Below are 22,370 nucleotides of genomic sequence, written 5' to 3'. Positions count from 1 at the left end.
TTAGAGACTACTCTTAAGGTCTTTGCTGCATTTAAGAATATGCTTCAGAATGCTCCTGTCCTGAGAATCCTTGAATTTATGAAGAAATTTTTAAGTATACACCAATTCTTCAGAAGTTGGGCTTGGAGCAGCGCTGAGTCAGGAACTTGACAAAGAAACACCCAGTTTTATATAAGTCATAAACTGTTTCCCCAGGAACATTATACAACTATAGAAAAAACGCTTTGCCATTAAGTGGGTAGTGGAGGCATTAAGGTACTTAATTATGTTGGTCACAGACCATCATTCTTTAAATTGGTTAAATCAAATCAAAGACAAACATGCCAGAATCACCAGATGGTACATGCCACTACAATCTTTCCAATTTTCAGTACATTGCTTAAGGAGTCAGGATAAAAGTGCTGAGCATTTATCATGCTATAGGGCCAGTAGACCTCTCTTTAGGGCTAGTCTTCTTTACAAAATTCTACCATGTGCAAACATGGTTCTAAATAATAAAGCTAGCTGACACTATGATGATTGTGCCTTTATGATAAGCACAGACCAGGACAAATCATGCTTTGCATCAGATCAGCTATATGGTATTATAAACTGACAGCAGCTGATAATTTAAGGTTTTGGAAGAGTTTGGGGAGTACCCTATGTGCAATCTGAATGCTTCTTGACTGAGTGTAAATGGGATCACTCTTCACAGAACTCGTAATTTAAACATTTTTTTCCGCGGAGAAAGAATTTCACGTGACATGACAACAGCAGTTCACTGAAAAAGGAAAAGGATGCGATGTGCACTCTAGTCCACTTCACTTGTTTAATTATCCTATTTCTTCTTCATTTCATTTGCTATCACGTCACTATGTCTTATTTGTGTTTTGCCTAAACCCCACATGGTGGAATCATGTCTTGTTTTACGTTTGTAAAACGTCATGCCCACTGGTAGTACAATAGGCACTTTTTTCAAACGGCAGTGTTTTTAAAGTCTACTCAGTTTGTCATCACTGGTACTCCTTTATCCCATGAAGAGATCTACAGTATTTGCTGTCAATTTTCTCCTCTACAACAGAAAACAAATATACCCACATGCACACAGACACACACCCAACCACCCATCCACACAGAAGATTCTTTACTCTACTTAATTTCCACAGTAATTTCTTTCCTGCTGTGTTGCACTGTACTAATTTCTTCTGAACTTTTAAGTCTTATCTAGAGCTGACTTTAGCTTGTTAACTGAATCTTTCAGTCTGCTTGCTTACAGTTAAGGTTCCCATCTGTTTGTGATTGCTCCTCAGTCATTTCATTTAAGATCAAGGAAGCATCTGAAAGTTTCTTTCAGTGGGACAGAACACCTTAATCAGAGGTCATTGCGTGCACTTACAAAACAGTAGGTTGGCAATAGTGAAACGTGCTTCCATTTCTGCCCCTGTTGCAATGGAAATCAGAGCACATGCCACCTGATCACAATTTGTTCTCCTTTTCAGATCATTGGCTGAAGTAGCAAAACAAAGATGCACACAATCCACTCCCCTCTGACAGAGCACCCGGTGACCTTACACTACAATCTGTATGCCTCTGAAAAACTCAAAAGGGCACAAAAGCAGCCCCATCCCCTGGAATGAAAAGAAGGAAAACAGCCAGGAGCAAGTAAACTGAAAACTTAATACGTAAGCTGAAGAAGATTCTAGATAAGGAGTTGAAGCATCCAGAACATGTACGCTGAATAAAGATATGAACACAAACCTGCTGTGTGTAAAATTTGCTAATAAAAAGTGAGCAGGGAAAATGCGAGCAAACCTGCAGAACAGACAAAGGTTAAAGTACTAATCTCAATTAGGATTTATAATATGGTGCCCAAGATGTGTATGTCACTTTACAGACAGACCATGTAGATTGTTGGTCTCTTCCCAAGGTTCTTTAACCTGGCCTCCAAGTGCATAGATTTTTGAGCACTGGCCTCTTCACACATGTTGATAACATTTACGAGCAAAGAACCCCCCCATATGCATATGAACTGCAGAGTTTTTATGATGCTGTGTGTTTGTTTTAGATAGCACTCCATAAGAAAATTGTTTCTCGTATTGTTTTCTATCTTAGGGATTTCTATAGTGCTTACAGTAGAACCCAAAGGTTGATATTACAGAACCAATTTTATAGTTTAAAAAAAAACAAAAACAAAAAAACAGGTCCTAGAGGTTTTGGGTTCAGTGTTTCCTTTCAATGCACATCACTGTGTTACTTAACTATTTCTAAAATGCCCATCAACATGCAGCTGAGTGACAAAATGGTACCTTGACAAATCTGCCCAATCTGAACAGTAGCAAAATGATCATCAGACATTAGGATGGATGCATTTGTTCACTATTTGTATAGGAAATGTTTTGGCATGTATAATCGCCCTCTTGTTATAGCATTCATTCTAGTCAGAGCTATGCTGAGCACTTGGCATGCTGTGACATATCTATCTCAGCAGCTGCTGTCTTTCAAGGCTTCTTAATTAGTTTCAGCACAGCTCTCCAATTAATAAAATTGTAATAAAAGTCTGATTTTTTGAAATGCTGAAGATATCTAAGTGAGATCAATGAGAATGTGTGGCACTAAACACCTGGAAAATCAGGACACTTTCTGTCATCTCTAAAGGACAGAAATGCTCTAGATACAGAATCCTACTTTTTTAGCTAACAGCTGAGTTAAAGGATACAAACAAAATTGTATTTAACACGTCTCCTGTCATGAGGCAAGGAAGGAGGAAAAAAAAAACAAGGAGGCAGCTTAGTGGGTTATAGATAGTTGCAAATAAGCCATAAATCCAGTGTCTCTATTCAGTCCATGATTTTTAATGTCTCCTTTCACCCCTATGACTAGAAAAGTGTCAACTGGCCACTTCGCCTTGAATGCTCCCTTAAAATGTGTGCTTACCTGCCCCCCACTGGGGGCTGCCCTGGGCCCTGCCCGCCTCCCCCACCAAATATTCCTCCAAGTCCCCTAGGGGAGTGAAACCCACTATGCTAAACAACCTGTTCCAACTTGTGTTTAGCTGTGACACTCTCAGTCCTTTCCCCAGGCCTGAAGAAGAGCTCTGTATCAGCTCAAAAGCTTGTCTCACTAACAGAGGTTGTTCCAATAAAAGATACTGCCTCTCCCACCTGGTCTCTCTAATATTCTGGAACCAACAAGGCTAGAACAACACTATATACAAACAAAATATGAAACTCAGACAAAATATTTAACCATGGCTTTTAGCACTGCAAGGAGAAAGCCTGGAGACTAGAACTCTGACAACTAAAATAGATTATTTTTTATAGAATCCAGACATTTTGGACCTATGTAGGTCAAAACATGTTTTTACTGTCCCTGCCCAGCAAAGAGAGGTTTACTTTGTAAGCACGGAGAAATCATGGGGTACTCTATGTTTTCTAATGGGGAGAGATCACACAGGGTGAAATTGTAAGCCCCTTTATTCACACTGGTGAACTGATACTCACATGGAGTAGTCCCACTAACATCAATGGGACTATCTATATGAGAAACTTCTCACCAGTGTGGGGTAAGGGCCTCCCAATCTAGTTCAAAGTATCCAACCCTTACTCTTTTCCCTTAACGTAAGGCACAGGGAATACACATACCACATTCACATAACAAGGGAATAAGAGATGAAATGAGTGTCACTTCAAATTATGCCCCCTCATTACAAAAGTCTAGCTGTAGAAACTGCTTCCAGGACCATTGTGCCTGCTAAATAAAATAACCTGGGCCCCCATAACAAAAAGACAGTTGCGAACAAGCCAACCAAACGTCATTAAACTGAAGTGTTAGTCTTACTTCATTAACTTTTGCTTTTTGGCAGAGTCCTTGAAGCTTCTGAATTCCTCCCCTGTTTTAAGCTCAAGGAATTGGGGTTTCAACGTTGTTTGCTGACCCTCCTTGAACCTTTCCTGCCGTTTTACTTTTTCCTCTTGGCGTAGAAGTTTGCGCTGTTTCCTGACCTCTTCAACCCAGCCTCTCTCATCATCTGAAGTCTCAGAACTTTCTGCATCACTTGGTTTCCCTTCTGGCTCTTCCTCCTCTTCCTGCAGACAAAAATAGTTACTCTAAGGAACCATTAACTGATTCTTTTAAAAACTATTTGCCCAATTAGAGTACGTGACAATCTCTACATATGTCCAATTTGAAGAAAACTAGAATTCTAATCCATTAACCAAATACAGCATGCAGAGTAAATGCTAATTACATCCACAGACACACTATGTGATAGATATAACAATAAATTAGTATATTTAGACATTAATATTAATTTAATATTAAGTTACGTATATAAATCTTAATCACACTCATTTATAGACAAATTGATAATTTTCCATTGTTTTCTTCACCTTTCTAAGGTCCATAAAAGAAAAGCCTGAATGCTTGTAATAAAAAACAAAGAACTAGAAGTAATCCTAACCTAGAAGGAAAAAGTTTTACCTGCTCTTGTGCTTCTTGCTGTTCTAAAATCTTTAGTTTCTTCTTTCTTTTCTCACTTATTTTAGAAACGAGTGGATTAAGCAGCCTAAATTCTTCACTCTTCTCATCCACCTGGAAATCTGGGTTCTCAAACATGACTTTGAACCGGTCATCAGTGAGAATGTTAGGCAGATTCTACAATGGAGAAGAAAAACAATAGTTACAAAATTTTGAAACAAATGCTGGTACAATGATTTAAAACGTAAAGCTCATTCAATTACTACTCAGGTTTAATTAAGCAAGAAAAGACAACTGGATATAGGTATTGATTGCTTGGTTCTCCCAGACCATTTACATCAAGATCTATTCAATTTATCTATAGTATGGTTTTACTATTTTCATATAAATCACAAAAACTATTCTGACACATCTGTTAACAATACATATTCTGCTATTCAAACTATAGGAACCTCAGGTCCAGTGTTTTATATTTCAAGGTAAGTGTCTATTAGAGCTGGTCAAAACTCCAACTTTCCAGTTCCTGGGAAATTCTGACTTAAAATTTGAAATTTCTTTTTGGCACGATAATTTCATTTGGGAATTTCAAATATTTATTTTAGAATTTATTTTATGTTTTTTCTTCATTTTTACATTATGTTATGACATGTCATTATGCACTACTACTGCTGAGATGACAAAATAGTTTAAAAAATAGTCTATTTTTATTTTTGAAATCATTAAGGACAGGTGCTTAGTACTGAGACAGGATATCTCCTTTTCTAGATCTAAGAGTCCTCTGTGTCCTAATGAAACCGTTTGACACAAAAAAAAAGTTTCCATGAAACCAACTCTAGCATCGATAATGTGTTGAATATATGTGAACTTGGACATTCCTCTGCATCCGTTAGCTAATCAGCCATGTTTACAGGTGGAGAAAACTGCTTGACCAGGATGGTTCCATCACATATGAAACACTATTCCTCAGAGATGCATTTCCATTCATATTTTATAAGACTGCTTTAGTATCAAAAATATTTACAACTCTCCCCCCACAATGGTTCTATGCATCCTGCATACTTTCTCCCTCCCCCCCACCAACCAATCCCAAACATAGCAAGGAAAGACAATTTTGTCTGTCTCATTAAAGGGCCTAATGCTGCAACACTGGAGCCAATGGTAGTTTTGCCACTGACTTTACTGGACCCAGGATCAGGCATAAGGAATTTATAATTTCAACTAGTATTAATATGCTTCATATTAAAGATTTCCTCAAGACTTTTTTCCTTTAATAAAAAAAAACAAAAAAAACCACCCTTTTGCCTGATGCAGCTGCAAAATTTCTACCAGGAGGGCTCTCTATGGTCCAACTATTTGTTTTCACAGCTGCTTAGAAAGGAAAAAACATAAAAGGGGATAGGTTTAAATTAGAGAAGCTTAGTATCTACAAATGTCTGGCTAATGGTCTAATCTAAAAATAAACAGCAGAACAAACAAAAACTAAATCACCTGTCCTTGGTAAAATCCTTAATATTGTTTCAGGGAAATATTCAGAACCTGTATTTTTATATGGCATTTTATTTCTACTTTAATGCACAGTGTATAATATATATCTCCAAACAAATATACTATGAAAGTAAAAGCTGAGACTTTTGATAGATGCTCAGAAAGTTTGCAGTGAAGACTCCACCACCATCATCTACCTCTTCACCCCTTTCTCTCTTCCTACCATCCCACTTGCCAGCCAGAAACTCTCACCTGATCAGACACCACATGAACCGTATGTTTTTTCTGCTAACTATATGAATTCCAGTGCTCTTCTGTTGTAGCTCAGTCACCCTTCTCATCTATATAAAGTAAAGGGAGTCTCTGCTGCATACCAGGAGGGTGTCAGGGCAGATTTTATATGGCCCATGTTGGAAAGAGCCATCAAAAGGTGTTACACACAGCTCCACCATTGGTTTGCAATATGCTATTTTTCTCTTCCACCAGATACTAAACATTTGTTCAGACCTGCCTGTATCTAAAACATATATGGCATTTTCAATATCAATTGTACAAGAGTTACTGTTGCATCAGAGTGAACAAAGTACAATATTTACACTGTTCGCTCTTTGGGACAAGAACTGTCACATCCTATAATATGGACAATGCCTCGCACATTGGGGGGGGAGGGGGAAGAAGAGAGAGAGAGAGAGAGAGAAGTAAGAAAGAAGGTAGATAGGTTTATTTCTTTGGATACTCTACTAATCAAAAGTTAGAGTGTTTTTGGACTCTCCGTCCCACCTCATCTCCACAGCAAGTGCTTCCCCACTATAGGTTTGTTATACAATTGGCCAGATGTTATCGCACTGTATTCCTGATTCCCTAGCACTGATGAATTCCACTGGAAAGCCACCTATTTAGAAGATTCAGTGTATGATCATCTAAAAAACAAAGGAACACTGACCTACGAATCTGCCTAACCATTTATAATAATGAACACAAGAACAATTTATTATCCTGGTGCTTCTGTAGAGTTTTGGACACCTCCTACATAAAGTCTTACCTTTTGTTTCTTTTTTCTAGTAGGCTGCTGTTCCTCTTCCTCTTCAATCAGCTTGAGTGCCAAGTCTTTATTAACCTTTGGAAGTTTCTAATGAAAAAAAGGAAATGTAGAACTCATCAGTATATTATTCTTTCGTGCCCAAGAAATTTTGGCTACACTACACATTTGACAATCATGAATTTAGTTCCAAGGACAAAAATAATCTCTACCATCTCTACTTTTTTCCTCACTGTGATCACAAAGTTCAACCCAAATTAATGAAAAACTGGATTTACCCATCCAATACAGTTACAGGCATTATTATAAAAAATGTTTAACCGAACAGCTTCCTAAGACCTAAGCACAGAATCAGTCACGGGACTATTCCCTGTCAAGTTAATAAGAAAGGTCAAGGTCCCCAAAGCAGTACTGAGTCTTCTGGCAAATGGCATACCATGTATTCACCTTCTAATTGTTGACTGCGAAGCCATATCATGGTTTCAGAAGAGGTCATTCATCTGCCATAACCACAGGGCAAAAGCAGTGTTAACACAGCACCTAGAAAGCTGCAGAAGCTGTATATTCTCTCTGATCACTAGTCCAAAGGAATTGGTAGGGTTGTACTTAAATGCTGAAGCATCTTTGGCCTTGGCAGGGATAAGATATCAGGACAGATAGTTAGGGGGGGAGTTTTTGGGTTTTTTTGTATGCTGAGCAGATTTGATCTGTAAAGCCTTGATAAACAAACATGGAAGCCCATGATACCATTTTCAACAGTCACTTTTCAGGGCATAACTGCATTTTAAGGATCTGAGTCATTTGGTAAACCTCCAGTTTTACATGTAGAAGTAGAAAAAAAGTGCAAGCTTTATGCCTTGAGTAGTCTGGGGAAGTTCTGAAGCATGACAAGACTAAAGTGTCCATTTTCTTCTACTGCTTCATCTCAGGTTTCTTTTAATCAAATTGGGTTCCATATACATGGTAACATCAACAAACTCATGTTTGAGGCGAAACACCATAAACTCCTAATCCAGTTACAGCTCTGTGGTGTAGTTATTTTACATTATTCCATATGAACAATTTTCTCTAAAAGTTTAATCATCATAAATAGGATTCTACCTTTAGTTGAACTCTTTGTGCACGTGTTTCTTCTATCTTCTGTCTAATTTTCTCTTTTCTATATTCCTCGTAGGCAAATGGATTGACCATCATTTTCACCTTTTAAACACAAATAGAAGGCATTAAAGAAAGGAAACAAATAATGAAGGAGTAAATATATAAATTAGTAAATATACAGTATACATAATGGCAAAAATGTACCAAAATAAGGATCAGCCTTAATGAATTAACCTTATTTACCTTGTGATACAGTCGTATGTCCATGAAAAAGCCATGCATATATGCTCTGAGTAGTGGTGATCCAATGAGATGGGCAAGGCCTGGGGGTGTTTGGGGGGGGGGGGAAGAGGTGGAACAAAACAAAAACAAAACAGCATAATGTTATCAGAGGACTTCAAAGGAGAGTAGGATATAGGAAATTCTCCCAATTAAGCTGACTGAATACTTGACTAAAGCAAAACAACGGTACTGATTTGAAAGTATCAAAATTACCCATATTCATGTCCATTCTATAGAGACGGTAGCACTACAAACCATTATGTTAAGCTAGCAAAGTACTTGAGCAGCTCCACAACAGAAATAGTCTTTTCTTTTCGCTGCAGTAAATGTTTACTGCACACTTTTTAAAGATGCCCACTAGTCCACAATCTATGGATAGTTTACCAAGAAGCATTATTTGTGAGGAGAGAGCTTTCTGAAGGTATGTACGTGTTTGATATACACATTTGAATTACAGGTTTTGGTGTGGCATACTGATGTTTTAATTAAGAGTTTTTGCCCTGGGTCACTACCTTTGAAGAAGGGGTATGCTGAAAGATATAAATACAGCACGGATATAGATACCACAGCAGTTCATAAAACTGTTACCCTAGGCCCTAACCTAAAGAAAGAATGAAAATCTCCAAATGGGAGAAGATTGTGAGAGTATTTATCTTCAGGCAGCTCTGTATAGTTGAGAAAAAGGAGAACTTTTCTTTAAAGCAAACATTACCTACAGATCCAATAGTTCCAGAAATTAATAAATCTTGGCTAAAAGACAATTTCAAAAATAAGAGATTTACCCTGAGTTTCTCTCTTATCTCCCAAACTAATTTTGTTTTTAAAAACAAGACACAGGCATCATCTTTGAGAGGAAAATGTGACTGAGTTCAAAAAATAATGCTATCATTGTAAAACATGAAATTAAATTTTATAAACTTGATTGCTACTAGTCATAGAAGGGACTTAAACTTATACAGATGTATAGCTCCGAAAGACGCTACATCAATTGACATCTAATGATACAAAACAGTAATACCTGTAAGTTCTAGGTGCAAGATGCCCCAATAAACCTGATTTGTCAATCCTAGGTGAATTTGGTTTAGCTTCTGCAGGTTAATGAAAATCCCAAACTGCAGCTTAGTTGCTCAAAAGGGACATTCTGAACCCTCTCCAAGTTCACAAAAGAATGGTCTTTTGGTTAAAACACTGGACTAGGTCTTAGACCATGTCTACACTACCACTTATGTTGCTCAGGGGTGTGGAAAAAACAACAACCCTCAGTGACATACATTTTGCCAGCATAAGTGGAAGCGTGCACAGTGCAACATAGCTGTCGCTGCTCACTGGGGGTGGTTTAATTATGTCGACAGGACAGCTCTCTCTCATCGGCATAGAACAGCTAAGTGGGAGATCTGACAGTGGCGCAGCTGCATGGGTACAGCTGTGCCACTGTAAGCTCTGTAGTGTAGACACAGTCTTAGAGATCTGATTCTATTCCTGGGCCTACCACAAACTTTTTGTATTATGCTGGTCAAGTTGCTAAGATCATGTCTACACTACAAGCGCTATAGCAGCGTAGCTATGGCACTGTGGCTATGAGACTGTAACCCTGTAGTGTAGACAGAGACTACAGTGATAGAAGGGGTTTTTACCATAGCTGTAGGAACTCTAGCAATAGCAGGTATGTCACTGGAAGCATTCTTCTATACCCTAGCTGTGTGTGCTCCAGGGATTAGGTTGGCATAGCTACAGGACTCAGGACTGGGGATTTTTCACAACCCTGAGCATTGTAGCTATGTCAACCTAAGTTTCCAGTGTAGACCAGACATTAGTTTGTGCCTCAGTTCCCCATCTGTTTTAAAAAAAAAAAAAGGGGGGGGGGGGCTAGGGGGGATAATACCTGCCTATCTCCCAGTGATGTTATGAAGGTAAAGCGTTATGGGTGGTGTATACATAAAAAAAGCCCATAAAAATAAGTTTCCATTGACAGCTGTATGAATTTCATTGTATAAAAGTCCAAAATATACTCCTTACTGAGGATACCATTTGCAAGTGGATTCCTTTATCAAGGTACTTACTATGGCCTCAGCACCACAGTATCTGAGCATCTCATAAGTATTTAAAAGTAGAAACAACTTCTCTTCCTTTCCTGTGTTTCTCATTGTGTGGCTAAGGGGTTCTCGCAACAAATTTTTTGGCGGCCTCACAGAGTGGCCACCAAGGCAGCACTGACGCTTTTTCCTAAAATACTTGATTAACTTCAGGAAAAACAAATCCATAGCACATATACACATCCACACCACTGTAATTTATTTATGTAGGGGATTTTTTGCAGACTCAATAATAAAAATATTACAGTGAAAAGTGATATTTGTATGCTCGTTAATATCACTTTTCTCAGCAAGTCTCAGGACAAATTAAACCCTGGATTGGGGGTGGGTTGAGAGTCAGAGACAGAGGCAGTGGGGGTCTGGGGTGATGGAGGGGTGGATGCAGGGCCAGGAAGACAGTGGGGTCCAGGGGCGATGGGGAGAGGGCATGGATGAGAGAGAGGAGGGTGGGTGGTGAGTCCTGCAGCTGGAACTGGGGATAGGCACCTGCTGCCGTGCAGCTGGGAGTCAGTGACCGTGGCCAGAGCAGGAGCTGCATGGCAGAGGCAGGGCATTGGAGCAAAGTGCCAGTACCCGCCACCACGTGGCCAGAGCCTGAGGCCGCGTGGTCGGATGTGGGGGTCAGTGCCCACCGCCACAAGGCGAAAGCCAGCACCCATTACTGCGCACCTGGGACCGTCGCACCCCCAGGGCCGGGGATTGGTGCCCAGAGCGATGCCTGCTGCCACGCAGCTGGCACTACAGGTCAGCACCCAGGGTCAGCGGCCAGGACTGGGGGTCGGAGCACGTGGCCGGGGATTGGTGCCCAGGGCCAGCAGCTGCTGCCGGGGTCAGGGGTCGGGGCACTGGGCCGACGCCGCATGGCCGGAGATGGGGATTGGAGCCTGCCGCCGCGTGGCCAGGGGTTGGAGCCTGAACTGAAGCCCCATGGCCAAAGGCTGGGGATGCATGGCCAGAGTTGGCAGTCAGCACCTGAAACCCTGCAGCTGGAGACAGGTATTGGCACCTGAAGCCCCATGCCTGGAGCCCTGGTCCACGCAGCGAGGCTCCCTAAGTCCCGCCACTGGAACCTGCCTCCCAAGCACCTCAGGGCTGAAGCCTGAGGCCTGGTCTATGCTGTGGAAGAGGGAAGGAGGGTAGCTAAGTTTGTCTAAATTACGCAACTTCTGCTACGAAAATAGCGTAGCTGAAGTTGACGTACTTAGAGCTACTTACCGTGGTGTCTTCACTGCGGTAAGTCTACTGCTGACGCTCTCCCGTTGACTCTGCCTTCGAGTCTCGCTTCGGTGGAGTACTGGAGTTGACGGGAGAGCGCTTGGCAGTCGATTTATTGCATCTTCACTGGATCGATCACTCCTGAGGTAAGTGTAGACATGCCCTAAGTCTCATTGTTCCCCCCCCAAGTAGAGAACTCATCGTGCTCCTGCAACATTGTGCACCACCTGGGCAGGGCTGCGCATCCAGGAAGAACAGGGAAGGAGCTGGGAAGGGACGATGCTTTGTCTCTCCCCCGCATCACCGCTCTTCCTGGCCACAGGGGTGGCTGCATGCCGCCATTTGAGAAACGCTGGGCTAAAAGAACCTCAAAGCACTTCCACAGACACACTAAATCACTGTACATCAACCTTCTCCTTAGGAGACAAGCTGTGAGCAAAGGTTCTCATTAAATTGACAAAGATTACCACCAATTAGGGCAATCAGGACTGGCATGTTAGAAACAGCGGCAAGAGTTAGGAAGAACTACTTTGAGTAACTTTCTAACAGTCCTTTTATTGCTATACAGCACACCCAAACTTCAGACCTGCAACATGCAGCAATGTGAGTGCTTTAAAACTGAACAAGGAAAAGAGGACAAGAAACACACACATACACAAAGAAAGGGTGGGGTGTGGGGGGGTCTCTTAAATTTTACCTAAATTTTCAAGGTCTTTTCTGGTAACAAATTTGTAATCATCATAAACTGTGCTCTCCGGATTCTCCTCCAGTTCTTCTGTCAAGTTGTCCAAGAATGAGCACCATCTTGGGGCAGGACCTAAAACCTGTAGGCATGTTAAGAAGAGTTCTGAATTTATACATGCACTCAAAAGATAAAAGCACAGCCAGCTCCTCACATCTGCTGCTCTACTGCAGTATGAGAGTAAATAAACAACACTGAAGCCAAATATGCTTAGACATCATCTTGAGAGCACAGCACAGTCAAACCTACTGCTTGTAGTACAAACAGAAATAATCCTGTATACTTTTTGACAGCACTATTGTTACAATCTAGGTAATTTAATCTAAGTCAACAATTTAGAGGCTTCTAGTTTAATTGCTTCAAAATGTGACAAATTGAGCTGATTATATATTAAAAGCCAAACATGATGGATAGTTTTGAACTTACCTAATAATGCTAGAAATCAAACAAATCTTTTACACTCAGCTGGATCTTGAATTTATTAGCTCACTGGGCAATTATGTTAAATCCCATTTTGACCTGTTCATGTAATTAAGATGCCTGTGCGCATTTCACATACTTTCATTCGAGGAAAAGCACACTGTTGTGAGCTGGTAATTGGAAACATTTAAAAAATTTAAATACTCAATGTGTGAGATCTGAACTCAGTTTTGCTAGACTATCAATGTACTTTCAATTCATGCTTCCTCCTCCCAAAAAGCATGTATTAATTTTTTTTTTTTAACACCCCTCACTTTTTCCACTGCTGATACGAATCCTTCTCAATCTTGATGCATACAGTCACAGCCACTGTGCTGAGCCTATTATTTTAGTAGGCGTGCTAGCTCTGTGGAAAAAAGGTCAACATGAAGGTCCTCTCTCCAGGGGGAAAAATGGAGAATCAATGGGAAGCTTGGGATGTAAGGGAGGTCACTAACTCCAGCAGAGTGGAACTTTTAATAATCCATTTTCTTTTTTGTTCCATCATTACTAATATGTGAAATGGGAGAAAAAAAGTCGCAATAGATACGGCAGTGGATGCAGTTCAAAAGAAATTTTTAGGCAACATTTGATAATGAAATACATATAATTTGTTCTTAATGAGAAGACTGCATTACACCAATAAGGATCTCTCAAAGTCTATGGTGACAAGACACTCTGCTCCAATTAGAAAAGTGTAATTTCCCTTTTTAAAAATGTATTTTCTTCAAATAACTATAGTTGCCTTAAAATAGCAGTATTGTATTCCACACCATAACATTCAAATTTATTCAACAACATTTAAACGCCCCTGATGCAATATTTCCTTCATCGAGAAAAATGTCGGGCAGATTTAGCACGGTTTCCTTATTTTGTTTAATCTGCTCTATTAACTGGCTTTATATATATCCTTTGCAATTTAGAAATTTGCAGCACTATCTTTTAAAGTCATAAGAAATAAGAATAAGGTCAAACTGTGATCAAAGTTGGCAACCACAACAAACATGGCAACTGGAGATGTACACTGGCATCATTAACCACGCCATTCGTTTTACCCAGATTAGCTCTTTCCTCGGAAGATCACAATTAACTTGTCTCGGACAACAGAAACAGCTGCCTACTTAATCAATAAGGTTGGATTAACCAAATCTCCATGGCTGTCTGAACAGCAGTAACCACTTGACTAACATGGGTAACATTCAGAAAAATCTTACAGTCATCATTCCTGTCAGACATTTTTTCCTCCTTTTAGATCTTAAACATCTCCAATTATATTTCCTGTTTTTTCCCTGCTTCAAAGCTAAATGAAAAGCTTTTAATAAAACTAGATTTCAGTCAACTGAGTACAAATGTTCCAGTCTTTCATGCTAATTCAAATGGTCACTGCTAAATGTTGCTTCATTACCATAGCTAAAAGAAAGGATTTTTCCTAGTCATATGTTTTGTGGTTACCTACATTCTTGTTTTGGATACAATTCTATTCACTTTTTTTTTTTCTATGTTACTGCTGAGAAATATTTTCTTTCATCATGATCTTAGTCTGTCTCCTGAAGAGTCTTTGAAGTAAGTGGAGTTCTTAACTCATGTATATTTGAATCCCACAGAAAACTAGCTCTTCATAACATCTTGCTGTCACGTTGCTTTAACAAATGCAAGGTTCCTGCTTGTCACTTGGACAACTTTTTAAAAAAATAGCTATCATCCATTGCTACTACACCACATCCTCAGGCTGTGTCCAACAAAATTTAAAAACTACAAATTTATCCATTAAAGCACAGGTTATTTCAGATGCACAGTGAGCTCCAAAGGACATCTTGAATACAGCAGAATCTCAGAGTTACGAACACCTCAGGTATAGAGGTTGTTCATAACTATGAAATGTTCGTAACTCTGAACAAAACGTTATGGTTGTTCTTTCAAAAGTTTACAACTGAACATTGACTTAATACAGCTTTGAAACTTTATGCAGAAGAAAAATGCTGCTTTTAAGCATATTAATTTAAATGAAACAAGCACAGGAACAGTTTCTTTACCATGTCAAATCTTTTTTTTTAAAGACTCTGTTTTATCTAGTTTACATTTAACAGTACTGTATCTCTAAATACAGATATTCTTTTATTAGTTTTACCACTTTTGTTTCTCCCCTAAAGCCCTCTGAAACTGAATTTCTGCCCATCCTCCCTTTGCTTTACAGCATATGTTCCATTTTAATAAATTTATAGCAGTTTTATTTTCCTCTTTAACTGTTAATTCCTTTCCTCCTCTTATTTCCTCTCTCCGTTAAAACACATTACATTCGCCTCCCCTCTCTTCCAGCAACCACTCAAACAGCCTTGGCCTTTCCATCTCCACAGGGCCCTAGGCACCATTAGAGAGTTTCTATGCTTCTCCTATTCAGAGACAAATCCTCCCCTGGCACAAACACATAGACTATTGATGGGTCAGCAAGTGTTCTGGGAGCTGAGAGGGTCTGACTGTCCAGTTCCCTATTACCAATGCCACAGCCAGGGGAACAGAGACTCCTTCCCCACCTGAGAGATCAGGCTTTGCACTGAGAGAGGTTAAGCAGGAGGACTGCCTAGACTAAGTGGTTAATATGCCTGCGAACCAACATGAAGATACATAATTCTACAAAATCCAAATGGAGAAAAATGCATTGAAATTTGCAATTAGGTCAAGAACAGGATAGCTGATGCAACTGCAGATACACAAAGAAATGAAAACAATGTGATGAAACTAGACTCAAAGTAGAAAGTTCCCAGTTGTACAATATTAACAAATGACATTTCTAATCTGTTAAAATGACAATTTTAATAAAGTTAGCAAATTGTAAATCACTGAGCCAGTACACGTTTAAATTCATTTTTTATTCGTGTTCTATATTTCTATAAACATAGAAATTTCAAAATCACTAGCAATATTCATCAAGAAGTGGAAGATTTTCAAAGGCACAAAGGGAAGTTAGGCACCAAACTCCAAGTGAAAAATCAATGAGAGCCGGACACCTAAGTTTCCCCCCTACAGTCTAATATGGACAAAATTATCTAGCCATTACGTCTCTGATTCACCAGGCAAAGATGCAAAAATCAACAGACAGTGCCTAGTTTTCCTAGTCCACATTATAGTGTTTGGGCAAAGAATTCTCTCAGCTTTTTCGTTGTTAACACAAGACAAAGTGTAATGGGTCCTCTATTACTGAAATGTTCTGAGATGTTCAACTAAGTTTTAAATATGCCTAAAACTTATTCAAACATTAATTATAAAAGGGAAAAAATTTCTGGTGGGATTAACCTCCCCAAAAAGACTTACTGTAAATTACATTTTTTTTTTTTTTAGATTTACTATTCTTTGTATTTTAAAGGGCAATTAAACCAACACCAAGAGAATGATATTGTAATACAAGAGCCTCATGTGGTACAGCTCTCATACAATGCAACTGTTAATCTATGTTGTTGTAGATGAATTTAAAGAAAAAGTGTATGAAATCCCTGCGGACCTCTCCTGATAATACCATGCTGTTGTCATCCCATTAACATTCCACTAAAGTTAATGAAATGTTAGGCTATACCAGATATTATTTCAAAAGCACAGCACGTTCTTGCGAACCTGTATTTGGTACATTTGATAGCAATTGAGCAGTTAAATACTGTTTAATTAGTCAGTTCCACAGCTTCATTTGAACCATAGAAACAACAGAACCAATCCCAAAAGGTGCTGAACTCTCTAAACTCCTATTGATTTCACAAGGAAGTTGAGGGTGCTCAGTACCGCACAAGATCAAGCCCTATGAGATAAACAGAATAAAGTTGACTTTAAGAAGGGGACAGTACTATGTTATGTATCAGTTTGATGCAGTTTATGAGCCCAATCCCATGCAACTGAAATTAACAAGAGTTTTCAAAGGAAGCAGAAGTTTCTATAAAAAGTTCTATTTTATCAAATGCCACATTATAGGAACCTAAAAAGAGTTTATAGTGGAATTACCAAATTGTAAATGGGATGCTGGAAATTGCAGTAAGTCTTCCCACGGCACAAAAAATATTTTGCACTATTTACCTACTGCAGTAAAAATATTAAAATATATATTTGCAAGCAGCAGAAATTGGATTTCCAAATGCAGTTATATAGTCTAAACTGCATTAAATTGCCCAGAAGGCAGAACACAAAACTAATTTGTAATACTTCAAATTAACACTTCACATTTTACAAAACACACAAGGATATATGGGCTATCAAGTTATCAGTCAGTCAATCTTAGGATTCTTATTTTAGGTCAGTATTGATTAATGTGTAATCTTGTAAAACATCCATTTACTACTTTGTTATGGGTTCCACAGCACATAGAGTGGCGGCTTTACGGGTGGGATTCAAAAGGGGGACTTCAGTTCTTAACTGCCCATACAGGCGCCTAACTAACCCCCCTTGCATTGCATAGGGAGCCTGGGTGCCTAACATGGAGTTGTGAATTCCACTTGGCAACAGGGTGCTTAGACGGCAGGTGCTGCAATGCTCAGCCCACCCCACCCCCCCAGTAATTCCCACCTCCGCTGCCTAGTTAACACCATATCACTGTGCATATAACTTGCGTCTCCATTCTTCATATTAAATAAGCCTCTCTTTTAGGGGATTCCAAACTGGTTATTTACCTTGGAATGCAAGATCTCAGCCATGTGGCAAAACGGTATTAATGTATTTAAAAAATAAACAAAAATACAAATGCATCAGGTTTGAATAACTAGTTCAAACAACAAAGACAGCCTTTTACTACAGCTTGACTATGCAGTCAGACTGGTCTTGAACAGGCAACACACAAAATTATCTAATGGTGGTCTTCAAATTAAGGTGGAACAGAATTGTTCTTGGTTGGTCAGATTCTCCTTTATAGTAAGGTTATATCTACACAGCAATGTAAGCCCAGGGTTCGAACTCAGGCTCAAGCCTAACCCTGCTCCATCATAAATTGTGCTAACCCAGGGATCGGACCCAGGGTCCCAGTACCCCTGCGGGTGGAGGGTCCACGCCTGAGTCAAGCTGGGACCCAGCGTTCAATCCCTATTGCTTTGCAGTGTTGGCACACAGCCACAAGCAAATGCCTACAGCAACCACACTTTGGGAGGGCACTAGGAAGTCTGGGATGGGGGGAGGAGGGGACGGACGGACGGACTCAGACCCACATAATGCAGCATTGATGCTGGAGTCCCAGGTTTCAACAATTCCAAACCTGGGGTTACAAGTGAGCATAGACAGACACTCAAGCCCTAAGTTAGACCCAGGCTCTGCTAACTTGAATTCTACTAACCCTGGGCTTACACTGAAGTACAGACATACCCTATGGCCACTTTACATTGCTCTGGTAATGCACAGGGGTCTTAAAATGGATGCAAAAGTAAGACACTCTCATGGCAAGGCCTCTTCACACTCCCAGAATGTGGTTAAAAGGAGCCTTAGTGTAAATGAAAACGTTGCCCATTATGTTTGGGGGACACATTGAGGAAATCTTTTTAAAACAGAAGGTTCTCTAATAAAGGTGGATTTTTGTACAGTTTTTACTGTGTATTTAGCCTGACAGACTAGAATAGTTATGAAAGGTATATATTCTTTAGACTCCGACGGTGCAAGTTCATATGCCCATGCAGAGCCCTAGTGACTTCAACAGAGTCAATCCACCTATATGAGCTTACTGGATTAGGACTTTCATGCAAAACTTGTCTAAATGTATCTATATTTTTAATTAACATTAAAAAAATTACTTGTTAAATTTTCAGTAGGATGCACTTGTTAAAAAGGTTAAGTATGTCTAAATGGACACATAATTACACTTGCACATGCTTTCAGGTTTCAGTAGTGCTGCTTAATTGCAGAGAGACTACAGCAAGCCTAAATGAGGGAGGAGAAACAAATGGGTGACCCTCAGGGTATGGGTGGCGATTTAAATGTTCAATTGCATTTTCATCATAATTAGTTCTCTAATTGCACAACCAAGTTTAGTCAATGCACTTGTATGAGTGATTAATTATGACTCACGTAAAGAGTACTATTTTTAATGTTTTCTTCTCTACTTCCTAATATTAGAGGTATCGATCTGAATGTGCAACAATTTTCCATCATCTGTATTGAAAAGGCAAGAGAAGGGAGAAGGCATTTTTACTTTAACACAGTAACTAGCCAAGAACAGATTTAAACAGGGAGGTAACATCCCGCTATCATGACCCTGGGGCAGTAGAGGGCACATGTAAAAAGACAGGCTGACCTTGGTGTGAAACAATGCATTGTGGAATATCAGAGGGAGGACTGAAATGTTAACACAAAATACAGACCACACAACCTTTCCCACACTAATTTAATTTTGAAATGAACTCAACCAACTTTCAACGTGAATTATCCAATTTACATTAACTAGCCAGTTAATTCAGAAGAAGAATTACATCGTGTGGATGCAGTCCACTTTAATTTATAAAATGGCAGTTAGTCTGAAATAAAACCAATATGCAAACAAGCCTTTAATGTTTCCAAGTTATATCTTTGACAGCATTGCTTTCTATTTCTTTTTAACTTTTTAGGCTGCAATTCATGGTATGGGTCTGACTTCAAGCACAGGAACAGCCTTCGTTCGCTACTTTGTTTAGTTGCGGTCTTAATGAGGGACAAAACAATCTTCTACTCATTTAGTGCAATGAGCCCCAACAGTTGGTCAAGGCATTTCTGTTTTCAGATACCATCAATGATCAGAAGGACTAGTCTTTTATTCATTTTCCATTAAATATTTTTCAACCATCTCATAATAATCTCTATAAATCCATCTCTCCCTATCTATGGTATAAATTATCAAAATCGCCATTCCAATCAAGAGTACCTCTGCAATCATATCATGATTGACCTCAAAACCCTGACACATCTGTGGTTCTAAATTCTCTGTCCTGCTACCCCATCTTTTTGGCACTGCTGAGTCAGGCTGCTCAGTAATTTTTACAAAAATCCAATAAAGTGTGAAATGTATGTTTCCATACTTCATTTATATTTACAGTGTAGAAGGAAACAGAGGCCCCAAGGGGTCCCAGTATGAGATATCTCCATCACAGACACATAAGAAACTCTCCCTGTCCAAAAGAGCCTACAAGCTAAGAATCTTGTGGCTTTGTTAGCATATGTCTGACTGCATCTCATCTATAGCCCATATACAACACTTGTTACATTCATGCTCAGAATTTTGCAAAATCACATGGAGTAATAAAAATCAGATATCAACTGTAATTTGCTACCTTTGATTTCCACAGGCTCGTCCCTGATTTCTCTCAAATATGCTCTTTCCAACTAAATCTCTAAAACCAGATCGAACTCTGCAACGGTTACTTTGGCAAGTACTCCAAATTAGTTTAATGCAGCAACCTGCCTGAATAAGGGTTTGCGGGATTGGCCCCACGTCTCTCTCCCATAAATTTCTATTTTTTAACATCTCACATTCTCATCAGCCTCAATATCTGGGAGATTTAACACTATAACCATAATCACAGCTTCTCTTTAGTCAGCCAGGAGCACACTGGAACGCAGTTTTAAACAAGAAATCAGTTGCGGGAACCCCACATTTCACTTTTTGCAGCATACTACTGGCAGCAATATTGGTTTTCAGCCCATGTGAGCTTAGGTCTGATGGTCCCATAACTTTCCCATTATAAACGAGGGAACAATTCCAAATTGGATCGATTTGGATCTCAATCCAATTATGTCCAGTGTGTCTTAGCAGCCCTTTTAGGTAGATTATTTGTAAATCACATGCAGGAAACGGAACCAAACTTACTCTTCAAGGAAATGGACCTGCTGTGCCTGCATACTTTATTTTCTTCGGCCTGGTCTACACTACGAGTTTAGGTCGAATTTAGCAGCGTTATCGCGATTTAACCCTGCACCCATCCATACGACGAAGCCCTTTTTTCGACATAAACGGCTCTTAAAATTGATTTCTTTACTCCACCCTGAGGAGGGGATTAGTGCTGAAATCGGCCTTGCTGGGTCGAATTTGGAGTACTGTGGACGCAATTTGACGGTATTGGCCTCCAGGAGCTATCCCAGAGTGCTCAGTTGTGACCGCTCTGGACAGCACTCTCAACTCAGATGCACTGGCCAGGTAGACGGGAAAAGGCTTGCGAACTTTTGAATCTCATTTCCTGTTTGGCCAGCGTGGCAAACTCACCTGCACAGGTCACCATGCAGAACTCATCCTCACAGGAGACCATGCAGTCCCAGAATTGCCGAAGAGCTCCAGCATGGACCAAACAGGAGGTACGGGATCTGATCGCTGTATGGGGAGATGAATCCGTGCTGGCAGAACTCCGTTTGAAAAGACGAAATGCCAAAATATTTGAAAAAAATCTCCAATGGCATGAAGGACAGAGGCTACACCAGGGACCTGCAGCAGTGCCGCGTGAAAATTAAGGAGCTCAGGCAAGCCTACCAAAAAACCAGAGAGGCAAATGGCCGCATCGGTTCAGAGCCCCAGAGATGCCACTTCTATGATGAGCTGCATGCCATTCTAGGGGGTGCAGCCACCACTAACCCAACCCTGTGCTTTGACTCCGTCCAAGGAGTGGGAGGCAACATGGAAGTGGGTTTGGGGGGCGAGGAAGATGCGGAGGAAGAGGAGGTTGTAGATAGCTCACAGCAAGGAAGTGGAGAAACCGGTTTCCCCAACAGCCAGGATCTGTTTATCACCCTGGACCTGGACCCACTACCTCCCGAATCCACCCAAGGCGGGCTCCTGGACCCTGAAGGCAGAGAAGGGACCTCTAGTGAGTGTACCTTTGTAAGTATTATACATGGTTTAAAAGCAAGTGTGTTTAATGATTAATTTGCCCTGGCATTCGCGGCCAGTACAGCTACTGGAAAAGTCTGTTAACGTGTACGGGGATGGAGCAGAAATCCTCCAGGGACATCTCCATAAAGCTCTCCTGAATGTACTCCCAAAGCCTTTGCAAAAGGTTTCTGGGGAGGGCAGCCTTATTCCGTCCACCATGGTAGGACACTTTACCACGCCAGAGCAGTAGCACGTAGTTGGGAATCATTGCAGAACAAAGCACTGCAGCGTATGGTCCCGGTGTTTGCCGGCATTCAAACAACATTCGTTCTCTCTCTCTCTGTGTTACCCTCAGGAGAGTGACATCATTCATGGTCACCTGGTTGAAATAGGGTGGTTTTATTAAGGGGACATTCAGAGGTGCCCGTTCCTGCTGGGCTGTTTGCTTGGGGCTGAACAGAAATCTTCCCCGCCGTTAGCTATGTGGTGGGGAGAGGGGTGAAGCCATCATCCCAGAGAATTGTGTGTGTGTGGGGGGGTTAGTTGGGTTTCTGCTGCACGTGAACTCAGAAACCGCAGCCCCTCCTTTTAAATTGCCAACCCATTTTAGATATCCAGCCCAACGGCTACTTCATATGGGAAATGAGGGCACTGCTGTTTGAAGCCATTCCCACGTTATGAAGGTTAAAGAAGCCAAAAGACTGTGGCTTACCA

At 40.3% G+C, this 22,370-nt stretch overlaps 1 protein-coding gene across 1 annotated transcript in view; it reads right to left on the bottom strand.

The window, feature by feature from the left end:
- NOL10 (nucleolar protein 10) overlaps positions 1 to 22,370 on the bottom strand; it is a 91,111-nt gene that overhangs the window by 10,889 nt on the left and 57,852 nt on the right. Inside the window, exons 14-19 of the mRNA XM_084624567.1 lie at positions 12,365 to 12,491; positions 8,321 to 8,400; positions 8,081 to 8,179; positions 6,983 to 7,069; positions 4,459 to 4,632; positions 3,817 to 4,064 (exon numbers count right to left, since the gene is read on the bottom strand). Of these exons, the coding sequence (XP_084480693.1) occupies positions 3,817 to 4,064; positions 4,459 to 4,632; positions 6,983 to 7,069; positions 8,081 to 8,179; positions 8,321 to 8,400; positions 12,365 to 12,491 (815 nt within the window). The remainder of the gene's footprint in view (positions 1 to 3,816; positions 4,065 to 4,458; positions 4,633 to 6,982; positions 7,070 to 8,080; positions 8,180 to 8,320; positions 8,401 to 12,364; positions 12,492 to 22,370) is intronic.

The sequence above is a fragment of the Lepidochelys olivacea genome (assembly GCF_965140295.1).
Source record: "Lepidochelys olivacea isolate rLepOli2 genome assembly, chromosome: 3".
In the NCBI taxonomy this organism is placed as follows: domain Eukaryota; kingdom Metazoa; phylum Chordata; order Testudines; family Cheloniidae; genus Lepidochelys; species Lepidochelys olivacea.
The sequence above is the reverse complement of the archived record's forward strand: the minus strand, read 5'-3'. Positions and strand labels throughout refer to the sequence as shown.